This window comes from Tilletiopsis washingtonensis (assembly GCF_003144115.1).
Source record: "Tilletiopsis washingtonensis strain MCA 4186 unplaced genomic scaffold FA09scaffold_15, whole genome shotgun sequence".
In the NCBI taxonomy this organism is placed as follows: domain Eukaryota; kingdom Fungi; phylum Basidiomycota; class Exobasidiomycetes; order Entylomatales; genus Tilletiopsis; species Tilletiopsis washingtonensis.
In genome coordinates this window covers 563,462-576,886 of record NW_020312012.1, presented here as the reverse complement: position 1 = coordinate 576,886, position 13,425 = coordinate 563,462, and the positions used below count along the sequence as shown (strand labels likewise).

General features: G+C 66.9%; 4 protein-coding genes across 4 annotated transcripts; 3 read left to right on the top strand and 1 right to left on the bottom strand.

The window, feature by feature from the left end:
- Positions 1-1,283: 1,283 nt before the first annotated feature.
- Positions 1,284-1,673, top strand: FA09DRAFT_299310 (hypothetical protein; the record flags this gene model as incomplete). Its single annotated transcript, XM_025740277.1, has 1 exon — positions 1,284-1,673. A coding segment is annotated over one exon (390 nt), but the record flags the coding sequence as incomplete, so codon positions are not given.
- An 888-nt stretch (positions 1,674-2,561) lies between these two features.
- Positions 2,562-3,862, top strand: FA09DRAFT_334790 (hypothetical protein; the record flags this gene model as incomplete). The annotated part of the gene is made up of 6 exons (XM_025743745.1): positions 2,562-2,841; positions 2,945-3,124; positions 3,175-3,305; positions 3,358-3,463; positions 3,517-3,749; positions 3,839-3,862. 6 exons carry the CDS (start codon positions 2,562-2,564, stop codon positions 3,860-3,862), a joined length of 954 nt encoding a protein of 317 aa, XP_025597263.1.
- Positions 3,806-8,280, bottom strand: FA09DRAFT_331030 (putative RPA135-DNA-directed RNA polymerase I, 135 kd subunit). Its single transcript, XM_025742841.1, has 8 exons — positions 7,561-8,280; positions 7,387-7,506; positions 5,686-7,327; positions 5,644-5,648; positions 4,749-5,560; positions 4,466-4,694; positions 4,011-4,409; positions 3,806-3,956 (listed from the first exon to the last, which is right to left on the bottom strand). The coding sequence occupies exons 1-8, from the start codon at positions 8,170-8,172 to the stop codon at positions 3,879-3,881; spliced, it is 3,897 nt and encodes a 1,298-aa protein (XP_025597262.1). The 5' UTR covers positions 8,173-8,280; the 3' UTR covers positions 3,806-3,878.
- A 210-nt stretch (positions 8,281-8,490) lies between these two features.
- On the top strand, positions 8,491-11,732 carry FA09DRAFT_75138 (hypothetical protein). The gene is made up of 7 exons (XM_025745815.1): positions 8,491-9,268; positions 9,327-9,506; positions 9,566-9,679; positions 9,742-9,997; positions 10,051-10,602; positions 10,656-11,330; positions 11,500-11,732. Exons 1-7 carry the CDS (start codon positions 8,732-8,734, stop codon positions 11,535-11,537), a joined length of 2,352 nt encoding a protein of 783 aa, XP_025597261.1. The 5' UTR covers positions 8,491-8,731; the 3' UTR covers positions 11,538-11,732.
- The last annotated feature ends 1,693 nt before the right edge of the window (positions 11,733-13,425 follow it).

Sequence of the window (13,425 nt, the reverse complement as noted above, 5' to 3'; positions counted from 1 at the left end):
CGTTTGCCCTCATGATCTGCCCGAAGGTGCGACGCTCATGCCCTGCCGTCCGTGGCACACACATCGTGTTGGTCACGCACAGCGACCCTGTCGCTCGGTGTTGCTCGGCTCCCGGCTCCCAAGCGCTGTGCTGCGACCCTGCACACCCATGAACGCATGCCGCCACACGGGGCGCAATCAGCAAGTTGCTCGAGCGGCCCTTCCCGTCAAGGCGCCCGCGAGGTGCCGCTTGCTGGCAACTGCTCTGGCGCACCCGCTGCATCTCACGCCACACTTGTTCAGCGAGCTGCTCGAGGTAGTGCCGAGTGATGCGGGAACCGCAGAGGCGTTGATCATGCCCGCTTCAAGCGACCGTCCGCATGCGAGTTGCGAGAGGAGCTGGCGGCCGCCCATGCGGCTTCTAGCGTGTTGGTCCTCCTCGAGAGCAGGCCCACATCTGTGGCTCGAGCGCCAAGATTCTTCCATCGGCGCTGGACATTCCCGCGCTGCCGCATCGAATGAGCAGCCTCGGTATGATCGGCTGATCAGCGCCCCCGAGCAGGCCCCAAGATAGTCCGTCCGGACCGATGACCCGTGTCTCTGCCCCGAGCAGCGCACCTCGCGCTGCTGCCGTGGGAGAGACACGGCATCCATAGGTTCGCAGGCCGCCGGGCGGAGCAAAGATGAGGTCACGCGAGCAGACGCACCCGACATGCCAGAGGGCCGAATCCGTCGAATGTCCACGAAGCGACATGGCAGTCTGCTCTGGCTATGGCAGCCCGGCTATGGCAGCCTGTGGTACGATCGGACGGACATTGCGAAGAGGAGCGATCACTCAGCCGCCATACATAAGCCGGACAGCGCTGCCCCCAATCCTCAATCAGCATCCCTCCTCGTTCCAGTCTACCACTCCATCTCCTTCATCCCCTTCCAACCTCTTCACACCACTTCAAGATGCGTTTCACTTCCACGGCCCTCCTGCTCGCTCTGCCCGTCCTCGGTGCCTTTGCGCAGCTCGCCCAGCCCCAGGCCAACCTCGCCCGCTCGGGCGGCGAGTTCGCCGTGCGCCAGCTCCTGAGCCCCGTGCCCACGCTGCTGCAGCGCCAGAATGCCCCCTCGTCGACGTCGACGCCGGCGGCCCCGGGCCAGCCCAACAACTCGCAGTGCACGGCCAGCGTGAGTGCGCCCATGGCTGCGCGTCGCCCAGACTCCATCCTGACGCGTCTCTCCCGCCTCAGTCGCAGTGCGCCAGCGACAACTGCAACCGCAACCGCTGCGCCGACAAGCAGGCGCTGCAGAGCTACTGCTACAAGGCTCAGAACTGCGCCTCGAACTTCTGCCGCAACAACCGCTGCGTCGCCGCGCCGGGCGAGGCGACGAACGGCATCGGCTGCAACGCGAGCGTGCAGTGCTCCAGCGGCTACTGCCAGAACCGCGTGTGCGCCGACAAGGCGGCCGACGGATCCAGATGTTATAAGCCACAGGGCTGTTCGAGTGGTTTCTGCATCAACCGGCGCTGCGCTGCCAAGGACAACGCGCCCGACGGCACGACGTGCACGCAGTCGATCCAGTGCGACTCCGGCTACTGCCGCCGCGGCCGCTGCGACGTCAAGAAGCCCGTCGGACACGTTTGTTACAAGTCGGTCGGGTGCGAGACGTCGCACTGCCGCAACAAGCGCTGCACGCTGTACTAAGCGTCCAGCAGCATGCTCCGTCGCCATCGGGGGGCCTCCGAGGTGGCGCACACCGCATCGCCTCCGTCCCGCTTGCTCTCTGCCGCCACTACCCGCTGCGCTTCACTTTCGCAATCGTCTTACCTCTTCATTCACTTAGTAGTCTCTCCCTCTGTACCCCAGCCGACCGCTCCGCTTCTGCGTCGATGCGCGACGCCTCCCTGTCGCCGACAATGACACGCATGTCTCTGTTCCCACGCCTCGGCGCGCCGCCACTCTCGCTCCTCGCCATCCTGCCGTGTCTCCCATAGTCCCACCTGGTCAATGACCTGCTGCAGCGGCTCGTTGACTCGACCGGTCGTGTGATGCTCAGCTGCCATCTGGGTCTGCGAGATGCTGCTGCCGTCGGCGCTGCGTCTAGCGCCCGCTGCATGCAGCGGCGGCACAGAAAGCGCGAGCCCTGCAAAACGCCGCCGCGCGCGCGCCGCGCATCTCTCGGCACGCGGCGGCGCCCGCAGCTCCTGCCTCCGCTCTCCTCGCACCCCATCTGCCGCTGTCGCCATGTCGCTGCTGCGCCCAAGTCCAGTACTCGCGGCGAGGCGGATGGACCCAGCACTCGTCCTGCCGCAGCTGCGCCTGCCCAGCGCTGCACGTGTGGCTGCCGGGCGAGGAGCGTGCGGCGCGCAGGCGGCCGGGCGACCGGCTGCTGGGGCGTCTGTGCGCCGGGCCGGATGTGCCGGAGCGGCGCGGGGTAGGCATCCGCCTCTCCGTACTGCGGGCGTGCCGCTGCTCTGCCTTCGCTCAGCTCCACCAGCATCGCTCGCAGCACCCTCCTCGCGGCTCTTCAGCTCCTCCATCCCTCGCACACAGCCCATCCTCCACCTCTACCCGCCCGCACACGCTGAAGACATGGCCGCCGTCGACTTCAACCTCTGCATCGGGCACGCCGAGCCGCCGCAGCCCGTGGCGTGGAACCGCCGCGACCTCATCCTCTACGCCCTCGGCATCGGCGCCGGGCCTGATGACCTGGCCTACGTGTACGAGGGCACGCGCGGCTTCCGCGCCGTTGGCACCTACCCGCTCGTGCTCGGCCTCAAGGGCGACGGCAACGACACCAACGTCTTCGCCGACATGGTGGGCGGGCGCAGCGCCACGCCGGGCTTCCCGAAGCTGGACCCCAACACCATCGGTGAGTCGCATGCCTGGTCATGTAGAGGCGACACATGTCTGGCAGCATACGTGCGATGTATGCCGCGCAGCCCCTCTGTGATGCCGCTCACACGACCACGCAGTGCACGGCGAGCAGTCGATCCAGGTGCTGGCGCCCATCCCGCCCGTCGCCGAGCCCGGCTGGAAGCTGCGCAAGCGCATCGTCGGCGTGCGCGACGCGCCCGAGAAGGGCAAGGGCCTCGTGCTCGAGACCGAGGTGCGCCTCGTCAGCCCCACGGGCCACACGCACGCCATCATGATCGGTGAGCCGCCCGGTGTGCTTCTGCCGCGTGCATGTGCTCACTTCCCACAGGCTCGGCATTCTACCGCGGCGGCTCGCAGGGCACGGGCTTCAGCAAGCTCATCGTCGAGAAGCCGGCCGCCGTCAAGCCGCCGGCGCGCAAGCCCGACTTTGAGCTCGAGGAGAAGACGTCGCCGGCACAGGTGCGTGTGGTGCGGCATCAGATATGGCGCAGCCGCTGACCACCTCACACAGGCGGCGCTGTACCGCCTGAGCGGCGACTACAACCCCCTGCACATCGACGAGAGCATCGGCAAGCGCGGCGGCCTGCCCGGTGCGATCCTGCACGGCCTCTGCTCTTGTGAGTACCGTCGCTGCGAGCCGCACTTCTACATGCTCATCCTGCCCGCTCAGACGGCCACGCCGCACGCGCCGTGCTGCGCAGCGTCAACCCGCAGGACGGCAAGGCCGACGCGCCCGTCACGTCGCTTCTGTCCATCGCTGCGCGCTTCACGAGCCCAGTCATGCCCGGCGACACGCTCGTCACGCAGGTGTGGACGGACAAGCAGGCCGACGGCACCGTCAAGGTCGCGTTCGAGCAGAGCGTCAAGGGCGGCAAGAAGAGCCTCGGCGGCGGCTCGGCGCTCGTTCGTGTCGAGGCCGCGCCGGCGAAGCTCTGAGGCAGGCGCACTGCAATGCCACAGATGATTACAGCGATGACATTGCGAGGATGCAGCATGGGATGGGCGGAGCGAGATAATGAGGGGCAGACTGGCTCAGGCGATCTCAAACGAGATGCGCATGCCGGCGGACGCGAGCTCCGCAGCGAGGTACTTGAGCACATATGGCACGGCCTGGAAGAGCACGGATGAGCATCGCACATGCACAAGACAGCACGCCATACTCACGATGACATCGAGGCCGCCCGAGCCGCGCTTGATGAGGCTCTCCGGGCCAAGGCGCACGACCTGGCCGCCCTTGGCCATGCGGCGGCCCGTGAGCGGCTCCTGGCCCTGCTCGCGCCGCAGCTCGTCCTCGGCACGGCAGATGCGGCAGTACTCGCCGTTGGGGCCGAGCTGCGCCGGCGCCGCCGTGGCGCCCGTGCTGGCGTCGATGGTCTGCACGCCCGCCAGCGCCGCGTCGTCGTAGCCGAGCGAGATGATCGAGCCGCATGTCCGGCACACGTACGACGTCGAGTAGTCGGAGCAGTTCATCAGGCGGTCCTGCAGCAGGAACGACGTGCCGTGCGCGAGCAGCGCGTCGCGCTCCATCTCGCCGAAACGGATGCCACCGGCGCGCTTGCGGCCCTGTGGATGAAGCGTGATCAGCGTCTGACACGCCAGCTGAGAAACATGGGACGCACCTTGATCGGCTGCCGCGTCAGCTGGTGCACCGGGCCCGTCGTGCGGACCTGGAACTTGTCGTTGACCATGTGACGCAGGCGCTGGTAGTACACGACGCCGAGGTAGATGTCGGCGCGGAACTCCTGCCCGGTGATGCCCGAGTACATCGGCTCGTGCCCGACGTGGTTGTAGCCTGCTCGCCGCAGCTGCTCGCCAAAGTACTCGATCGGCGTGTCGTCCTCCGAGAAGCTGCACGACGCGGGTCAGCAACGCTCCGAACAGGGCAGCACCTGCGCTACTCACGTAAACGGCGTCGAGTCCTGCGCGATGCCGTGCATGGCGCCCGCCTTGCCCGCCATGCTCTCGATGAGCATGCCGATGGTCATGCGCGACGGAAAGGCGTGCGGGTTGATGATAACGTCCGGCTGCATGCCGCTCTCGCTGAACGGCATGTCGACGGCGGGCCACTTCTGACTGCACACGCCCTTCTGGCCGTGGCGCGAGCTGAACTTGTCGCCGATGACGGGCGAGCGCGGCACGCGCAGCACGATCTGCAGCTTCTGCAGCTCGTGGTCGCCCGTGTCGGAGCCGATGAGGCGCACCGTGTCGACGTAGGCCACCTCGTCGCCCTTGTACTTCTTGAAGTCGGTGCGCCCCGTTGTCTCGTCCCAGTAGGCCGCCAACGGCGAGCCCTGCTTCAGGCGCGCGCCGGGGAACGGCAGCCCGTCAATGTCCAGCAGCTCGCGGTTCGGGTGGTCTCTCCGCACGTCGTTGGCGAAGCCGAAATGGAGCGTCGCGGCGCCGGCCTTGCTCGACGTCGCGCCCTTGATGTCCTTGAGGTCGATGATCTCGCTCTTGTAGATCGTGCCGTAGCCGAAGCCGCGCTCGTGCGCGCTCTTGTTCAGGATCATCGCGTCCTCCATGTCGTAGCCGGTGTACGAGATGACGGCGACGATGGCGTTGGCGCCGTTGGGTGCCTCGTCGAAGCCGTAGCGGTTGTGCAGCGCCGGACGCACGACGGGCGTCTGGGGGCTCTGTATCCGGTACAGCTTGTTGTCCGTGCGGTGGTTCAGCGCCGTGCTGGGTGTGCCCATCGTCTGCTTGCCCATCTGGCACTGAAGGGAAGCGGGTCAGCAAAGGCGCTCAGAGGATGCGTGACGCTGGCACGCGACGGACCTGGTACCTGTAGAGGAGCGACGGCGTCAGCGAACGGCTCACGCGCCTGCGCGCAGCGACACTCACATGTTACGCGGAGACTGGTTGTAGTCGGAGAACGGCGTCAGGTTCGCAATGACACTGAGCACGTTCGTCGGGCTGAGCTCTGCGTGCGTCGAGAGGCCCTTCTCGATCTCGTCGGGCAGGCATGCCACGTCGAGGTACACCTGCTCAAAGGGGCCCACCATGTCGAGCCGGTTGTTGGCGAGGTGGCGCACCGGGCGCATCATGCGCGAGCGGCCGGAGAAGAGGTACAGGCCCGGGTACTGGCCGCCCTTGCTCGTCGGCACAAAGCCGATCTCGAGGTCAAGCGGCACATCGTTGAGACCCTCCGTCTTCCACAACCGCAGCACAGTGGCCATGTGGCGCGCCAGCGACGGCGTGGCGTAGCCCACAGTGGCGCCGTCGAGCTGCACCACGACGTGCGAGCGCCCGTCGACCTGAGACGCCCACGACGTGCTCATGCCCAGCGAGGTGAGCAGGCCCGGCACGTGCGAGGCGTCGATGGTGCGCGTGATGAGGCGGCACGAGTGCGAGAAGTGGTTGAGCAGACCGCAGGGCGAGCCGTCGGGCGTGTGCACAGGGCAGAGGAAGCCCCACGCCTCAGGCAGCAGCTTGCGCACCGTCGTGGTCTTAAGCTCGGCGAAGAACGCGCCGCGATGCACGCAGCGGAAGTGCGAGATGTAGCGGTAGAAGTTGAGCTTCTCGGCCACGATCGTGAAGCCGCTCGTCTGCTGCAGATCGAGGCCCGAGGGCGAGCTCAGATTGCCCGTGGCTAGGAACGAGGACAGGCGGCCGCCGATGTTCGGCACGACCTTGGAGAACGTCTTGGAGATGTAGCGTCCGTCGAAGAAGTCGATGCCGCGCGCCTTGGTGCGCACATCGCGCGCAATCTGGCCCCGCAGCGCAATGGCATACTCGTCCAGACGCTCCTTGATGATCTGGCCGTAAAGGAAGCCCGGCAGCAGGATCTCCTGGTGCTGCGGCGAGTCGGGGTTGTCGACGCAGCAGTCGCCGGCGACGAGCGAGTAGAGCTTGCGCATCATAAAAGTGAGCAGCTTAAACTTCTCGCGCGGCGTGTCGAGGTGCACGAGCAGGATGCGCTCGATGAGCTCGGCGCCGACCTGGTAGTCCGTCCAGTCGTCGGGCACAGCCATCGCGACGCGGAACTTGTCACCGAGGTACTGCAGGCACTGCTCGCCCGTCCAGAGGCTGTACGTCTTGAAGCCGCGCAGCAGCAGCTCGACGCGGTCGGCCAGGAACGTGTTGCCAAAGTCGCCCTGCATCAGCTCGCTGAAGATCTCCTTGTCCGTGGCGCTGACGAGGGCCTTGAGCAGCATGACGACGGGGATCATGTACTCCTGCTTGCGCATACTGAAGCGCAGCGTCACGCCGCCGTTGTCGAGGTAGTGCACCGTGTTCGTCACGCTCATCAGGTCGTCGCGGTGCACGCAGCGGATCGAGCAGCCCTTGTTCGTGTACGACGGACCGCGGTTGGCGAATGATGGCCGCTCGATGGCGGTGACGTGGTTGGCGCGCGGCACGATGAGGAAGCGCACGAGACGCTCGTTGCCGTTGATGATGAAGTAGCCGCCGAGCTCGTGCGGCTCTTCGTTGGCCGCGACGAGCTCCTTCGACGAGAGGGAGCGCAGGCTGCAGCGATTTGACTGCCGAGCGCACACGCATTAGCAGCTGCCACAGAGCTGCACACTCATCCGGCACTCACCTTGACCATCACCGGCACGAAGCCCATGTCGCGGTCCTCCAGCTGCGGCGGGCCGCCGTTGACGCTCCACTTGACGCGCGCCGTCATCTTGGCAGTATATGTCCGCAGGCGCTCTCGGCACTAGGGCGAAGCGTTCAGCATGCATCGCACAGCCATTGCCTACCTCTCACTCACCTCGCTCGGGAACATCTTCTTGCCCACTGCACCGCGAGCGCGGTCGCTGACCTGTGGCCGCCCGAGCGAGACACTGTCGATGCTGATCTGCAGACGGTTGCCGCGGCCAACACCGGGCCCCGGCTGCAGCTCTTCGCCGTTCGCACCCTTGCCATCAAAGACCACCCGCGGCGGCAGGTTCTGCAGGGCCTTGGCCAGCAGGCCCACGCCCTCGCCGAGAGCACCGCCGGGCAGCGGAAGGCTCGAGAAGGTGCTGGCGCCGGCGGCGCCGCGGTCGCCGCCGGCATCAAGACTCGGGTCCTCGGCCCAGAGCGCGTTGAAGGACTCGATGTGCGGGGCGGTCAGCGCCTGCAGGTCCGGGTGGTCGAAGGCGTCGGCGCTCGGCTGCTGGAAGCGGGCCTGCGTGCGCAGCGTGTGGAAGGTGTGCGGCTCGAGCCACGGCGCAGCGGCCGGCGCAGCGCCGTCGGTGATGTCGGCTGCGCTACCGCGTGCCTCTTTCAGCGAGCCGGGCAGCGATGCATGCGTGCTCGGCGGCGTGGCCGGCCCGTCGGAGGAGGAGGAGGAGGAGCCGGAGGAGCCGGAGCTCGAGCTGCCAAAGTCAGAGGACGACATGGCGGGCGAGGCGTGGCTGCAGCTCTGATCGCTTCGGCGCCGGCAAGGTGTCGTGCAGAGACGAGAAGGCGGTGATGAGGGGTGTGCAAGGGGAGAGGCAGGAGCAGGTGTCGGGCAGGAAGCTGCTGCTGCCCGTGCCGGCCCCATGCCGTGGCTGTCGCGCGCGCCAAAAATCTTGCTCGGCCGAGACGTTGTCGCGCGTGCCTGAAATCAGAATCGCTGTCGCCCGCCAACGTGCGCCAGATCCGCACAGTCGCTCGCGCGTGCCCGATGCGCCAACCGGCACGCCCGCTGGCACCTACCTCGCCTGACCCCTCCACCATACCCCATAGAGTCCGCGAGCCGAGTCGAGGCACGAGCTCGCCTGGCACAGCACCAAAGACCCTCTCACTCAGCACCTTTCTGCGGCTGCGGCATACACCCGCTGTGCGCATCGTCTCTCCAGCCCGCACGACGCCTGGCCGCAGCTGCACCTCTCCACATCGGCCGCGCACGTCCGTCTCGAGCCACTGCGTTCAACCGCCTTGTCTCGTAGTGCACACAGCCGCCGGTCGCCAGCATGAACCGCGACGAGGCGCCGCCGCGCCTGCTGAGCCGCCGTCGAGGCGCAGCGCCCGTCAGCACGACGCCGCGCTCCGCCAACATGTCGGCCACGTTCAGCGACGAGGCCGGGCCGTCTACGAGCACGATACCCGCCGCCTGGGGCTCGGCCAGCTTCGGTGTCGCAGCACCTGCGACCTCTGCTGCTGCGGCACCCACGTTTGGCAGCCTCAAGTGGACTGCGCCGACGCCAGCTGTGCAGGCGCCCGTCGCCCCGCCGGCGTCGGCCTTTGGTGCCGGCAGCGCGCAGCCGTCATATGCCTTCGCCCCGCCAGCAGGTGCAGCTGCCGCAGCGCCCGCGCCGCCGGCGATCGGCCAGGCAGGCTCTGGACTGGGCCGCTTCATGCGTGCACGCGAGTCGCCCGCCCCAACTGCCGGCCCATCCGGCGGCATCACCTCGCTGTCGGGCGGGCGCAACGCCATGGGTGCGGCAGTGGAGTTCGACGCCGAGCGCAAGCAGCGCTTCGACTCGTCCAGCGCCAATCGGTATCCTGAGGTGCGCAGCTCTGCAAGGCCGTCTCTCCACTGTATGCTGATTGCCGCGCACTCTGCAGCTGAAAGTGCAGCGCGAGGCCGCCCGGGAGCGGTATATCCGCCTCGGTGTGCTGCCAGACCCGTCCAAGGCGCTGGATCTCGCTGCGGCGTCGAACCTGCGGGGCACGTGCATGGACATGTGCCCAGCGTTCGAGATCGCCGAGCGCGAGCATCAGAATGAAGGCGATGCGCTGGAGATGGTGAGTCAAATCTGCTTGCGTCCGGTCGGCCACGTCTGACAGTCCCTTGCTGCTTCCAGGTCTCTGGCACGTCACGCATCGACCCGGCCTACGCGGTCAAGATCTATCGACGCCCTGCTGCTGGAAGAGAGCTGCCGCTCCCAGACGACATCCGGCCACCGGCAGTGCTGCGCGTGAGTCCTTGCGCGTCGTGCCGGAAGCCTTCACGCGCTGACGCTGCATCTCTACCGCTCAGCGAACACTCGACTACCTCTTCCACACCATGCTTCCCGCATCGCCCGACGAGCTCGAGTTTGCCAACGTGCAGGGCTTCATCTGGAACCGCACGCGTGCGGTGCGGCAAGACTTCATCGTGCAGGGCCAGAGCAGCCCGCTGACGATCGAGTGCCACGAGCGCATTGCGCGGTACCACATCCTGTGTCTGCACTGGAAGGGCGGACGCGGCGCGGAGGAGTGGAGCGAGCAGCAGGAGCTGGAGCAGCTGCGCAAGAGTGAGTCGGCTGCCAGGACCGCTCTCGCCGCCTCGTCTGACAATTCTCCACAGCCGTGCGCAGTCTGACGGAGTTTTACGCCGACATGCGGTCGTCCACCGGCCGGAGCGCGCCCAACGAGGCCGAGTTCCGGGCGTACAGTCTGATGCTGCACCACCGCGACCCGGACACGCTGCGCGAAGTCGAGCACCTGCCCGCCAGCGTCTTCGACGCACCGATCCTGCAAGCCGCATTGCGTCTGCGAGGCTACGCGCAGGGTGCCGGGCCCGACAAGCCCCGAGGCGGCGCCGAGGGCTCGCCCAACCTCTGGTCGCGCTTCTTCAAGGAGGTCAGAGGCCCCAACGTGCCGTACCTCCTCGCCTGCCTCGCCGAGAACATCTTTCCGGTGGTGCGCGCCGGCGCAACTCGTGCCATGGAGAGCGCCTACATGGCACAACATGCCCCGATGCCCGTCGATGAGCTGCAGTCGGTGCTTGCGACCGACGATGCCCAGGAGACGCTGGACTTCGCCAAGAGCCGCGGCTACATTGAGGTCTCGGCTGTTGCGACCGACGGCAAGCAGAGCGTCGCCTTCAGCATCGGGCGTGGCCAGGAGAAGCGAGCACGTGAGTGCTAAGCCCGTCTCTCTCAACGCATGTGCTTACCGCCTCGTGCGCAGTGACAGACGCCGACATTGCCAAGGGCAAGGAGTCGCCGTTCAGCGAGTCGCTCGTCGAGGCGAAGCGCGGCTCGTGGACGTGCCAGGAAGTCGTCGACGGCGTGGCGTCTGGTGCAACTGCGCTCCTCAACGACGACCTCGGACAGCCGCTGCCGCCGCTCTTCCACCCGCCGCGGCAGGTCGCACGGCGCGCATCAGCAGCCGCGCGCGAGAACGCCAGCCAGCTGCAGCAGCTGCCGCAGCAGGCTGACCCATGGAGCGGCCCCTCCAAGTGGGCTCCGGTCGCGAGTGCCGCTGCGCCTCCTCCCTCTGCTGCCGCCCAGGCCTTCGCTGCACGAGTCGCCGCCGCATCGGCTCCTCCGCCAGCCGTCGCGAGGCAAGCCGCCACATCTTCGACACTGCCGACTCAGAAACCCCCTGTAACCTCCTCTGCAAGCGTTTGGGGTACGTCGAAGCCCCAGTTCGGATCGGCAAGCGGGTCCAGTAGTGGAAGTGCGCCCGCGCCCGCCGCGAAGGCAACGACCGCTGCTGCTCGTGTTGCTGCGTCGCCGTACAAAAAGCCAACCACCTCCTCTTCCTCTTCCACTCCCTCCTTCATCTCTTTCAAAGCAGCGTCCGCTCCGACTGCCACCAATGGCGCAAGCAACGGCGCTACGCCCAAGCTCAAGGCGAATCGTACGTCCGACGCGTCCGGAGAGGCTGCCGCAGTCTCCGTGGCGGCGCCTGGCGCTGTCGCGGCAGACGTGGCTCCCTCTCCGGGCGCAGGCCCAGCGAAGAAGTCCAAGAAGGCTGACGACGCCACTTCCTCGCTGCTCGCCACGCCTGCCGTGTCTGCGGCCATCAGGCAAAGGACAGAAGAAGCAAGCAAAGCAGCTGAGTTAGCGCACGCCCGCCGCGAGGAGGACACGCGGACCGCTCGGGTCGAGGCAGTGGTGCAAGGCTTGCTGGACGAAGGCGTCGAGGAAGTGCTCGCTCTCAAGCTCGAGGAGGCGGCCGAGTACGCCGCCGCGGCCACGCTGCGTGGCCGTGCGCTATTCCGCGCAACCCTGCGCGTCTGGACTGCTCGGCTGGACGATCGCAGAGCGCGTGCCGATGAGACGCGCCGTCTTGATCACGTGCGCCAGGACCTGAAGCGGCGAGCTCTTGGCAGATCTACAGCTGGCGAGGAGCTCGCTGAAGAATCGTGGGGCAAGCGGAGCATCCTCTACGGCGAGGCACATGCTCAGCAGCCTCGCGCTGAGCGCGTGCCAGCCACGAGTGCGGCTACACGGATGGACGACTCGGCACTGCAGCAGCAGCTCGCCGATGCCAGGAGCTCGCGCGACGAGCTGTGGGCGCCCGGCACATGGCTCGATGCGCTCGCAAAGCGCGTGGAGGACCTCACTCCGCCCAGCGGAGAGCCGCGGCATGTTAGATCGTGGGATGTGACGCTGGATACGGCCGGCAACGGAGCTGGCTCGCAGTGGCTGCGCAACAAGCTCGACCTCGAACGGTCCAGCATCGACAGCAGATTTGACAGCAGACTCGGCCCGCGCCGTCGCGATCTCAAGGTCTTCATCGAGGGCGCAGAGACCTCGCTGCCCTTCCAGGAGACGCTTGGGCTCGTCATCTTCGAGCGCTCGCCGCAGGGTGATTCGCGCGATGCGGCACGGCTGCGGCGGCTTCGCGATGGCGTAGCAGCGGCGCGCAGAAACCACGTGCCCTGGCTCCTCGTCGTGGCGTGGTCCGAGGAACCCTCAGACATGGAGGTGCTGCAGGAGCTGGGCTACGAGACCGGCGACGTCTGGGCAGGCGTGTCGATCATGCGGCTCACGAACGCAGAGGACCAGACGGACGTCAACTTCAAGGTGCAGCTCGAGCGGCTGATCACATCCATCGTGTGGGCGGAGGATGCTCGCCGTATTCCTGTGACGAGACTGTTCGACCAGCTTCTTCATCCGCTATACAGCGCCTTCCACTGTCTCGAGGACCTTCTGCGCCGCCTTTCGGCAACTCGTGCGCCCTCCTCGGACAGCGACAGGCGCCTCGCTGCTCGGGCCTTCGCCACCGTCGTCTTGCTCTTGAACAACGCGACCGAGTCCGTGGAGCAGATCTGCGAATACCTGAGCGAGGAGTATGCGGACCTTCCCGACGTCCGCCTGTCGCCTTTCGACTGGCAGACGCTGCCGGACAGCATGGCAAGCGCGGACGCCATGCTGTATGAGCGGGTAGCTGAATACTTGGACGAGGATGACCTGCTGGCTGAATGCCCGCAGGACGCGTCGCTGGCGCTGCTGACTTCGATGCTCGCCACGGCGAAGGCACAGCAGCAACGTGAGTGCAAAGCAGCGACTGCATGGTGAATGAGCTGACGCGGCTCGGCCACAGCGTTCCCCCTGGCAGCATGCGGCGAACAGCTCTTTGCGATCGTGATCGCAGCTCTGCAAGACAGCGGCGCGCGCGTGGACGAGCAGGCAGAGCATGAGTTTCGAGACTCTGCGCGCCGCTTTGATGCGCTGGCGAGCGAGGCAGTCAAGGAGCTCGTGGAGGAGGAACGCTCGCTGCGGCGCACTCGACGCATCGCCAGTTCGCAGTCCTCAAAGAGCATCGGCAGCGGCACGGTGCCGACCCTCGGCAAGCGCAGTGCCGCCAAAGCGCTCGCAGCCACCGAGTGAGTAGCCGTGCGCTGGCACACTTATGCGACGCTCTGCTGAGCCCGTTTCGCAGAACCAGCACATCCCCTGCAAAGAAGTTCCGGGCCAGTGCATCCGTCTCTGGCGACGCGCCTAGC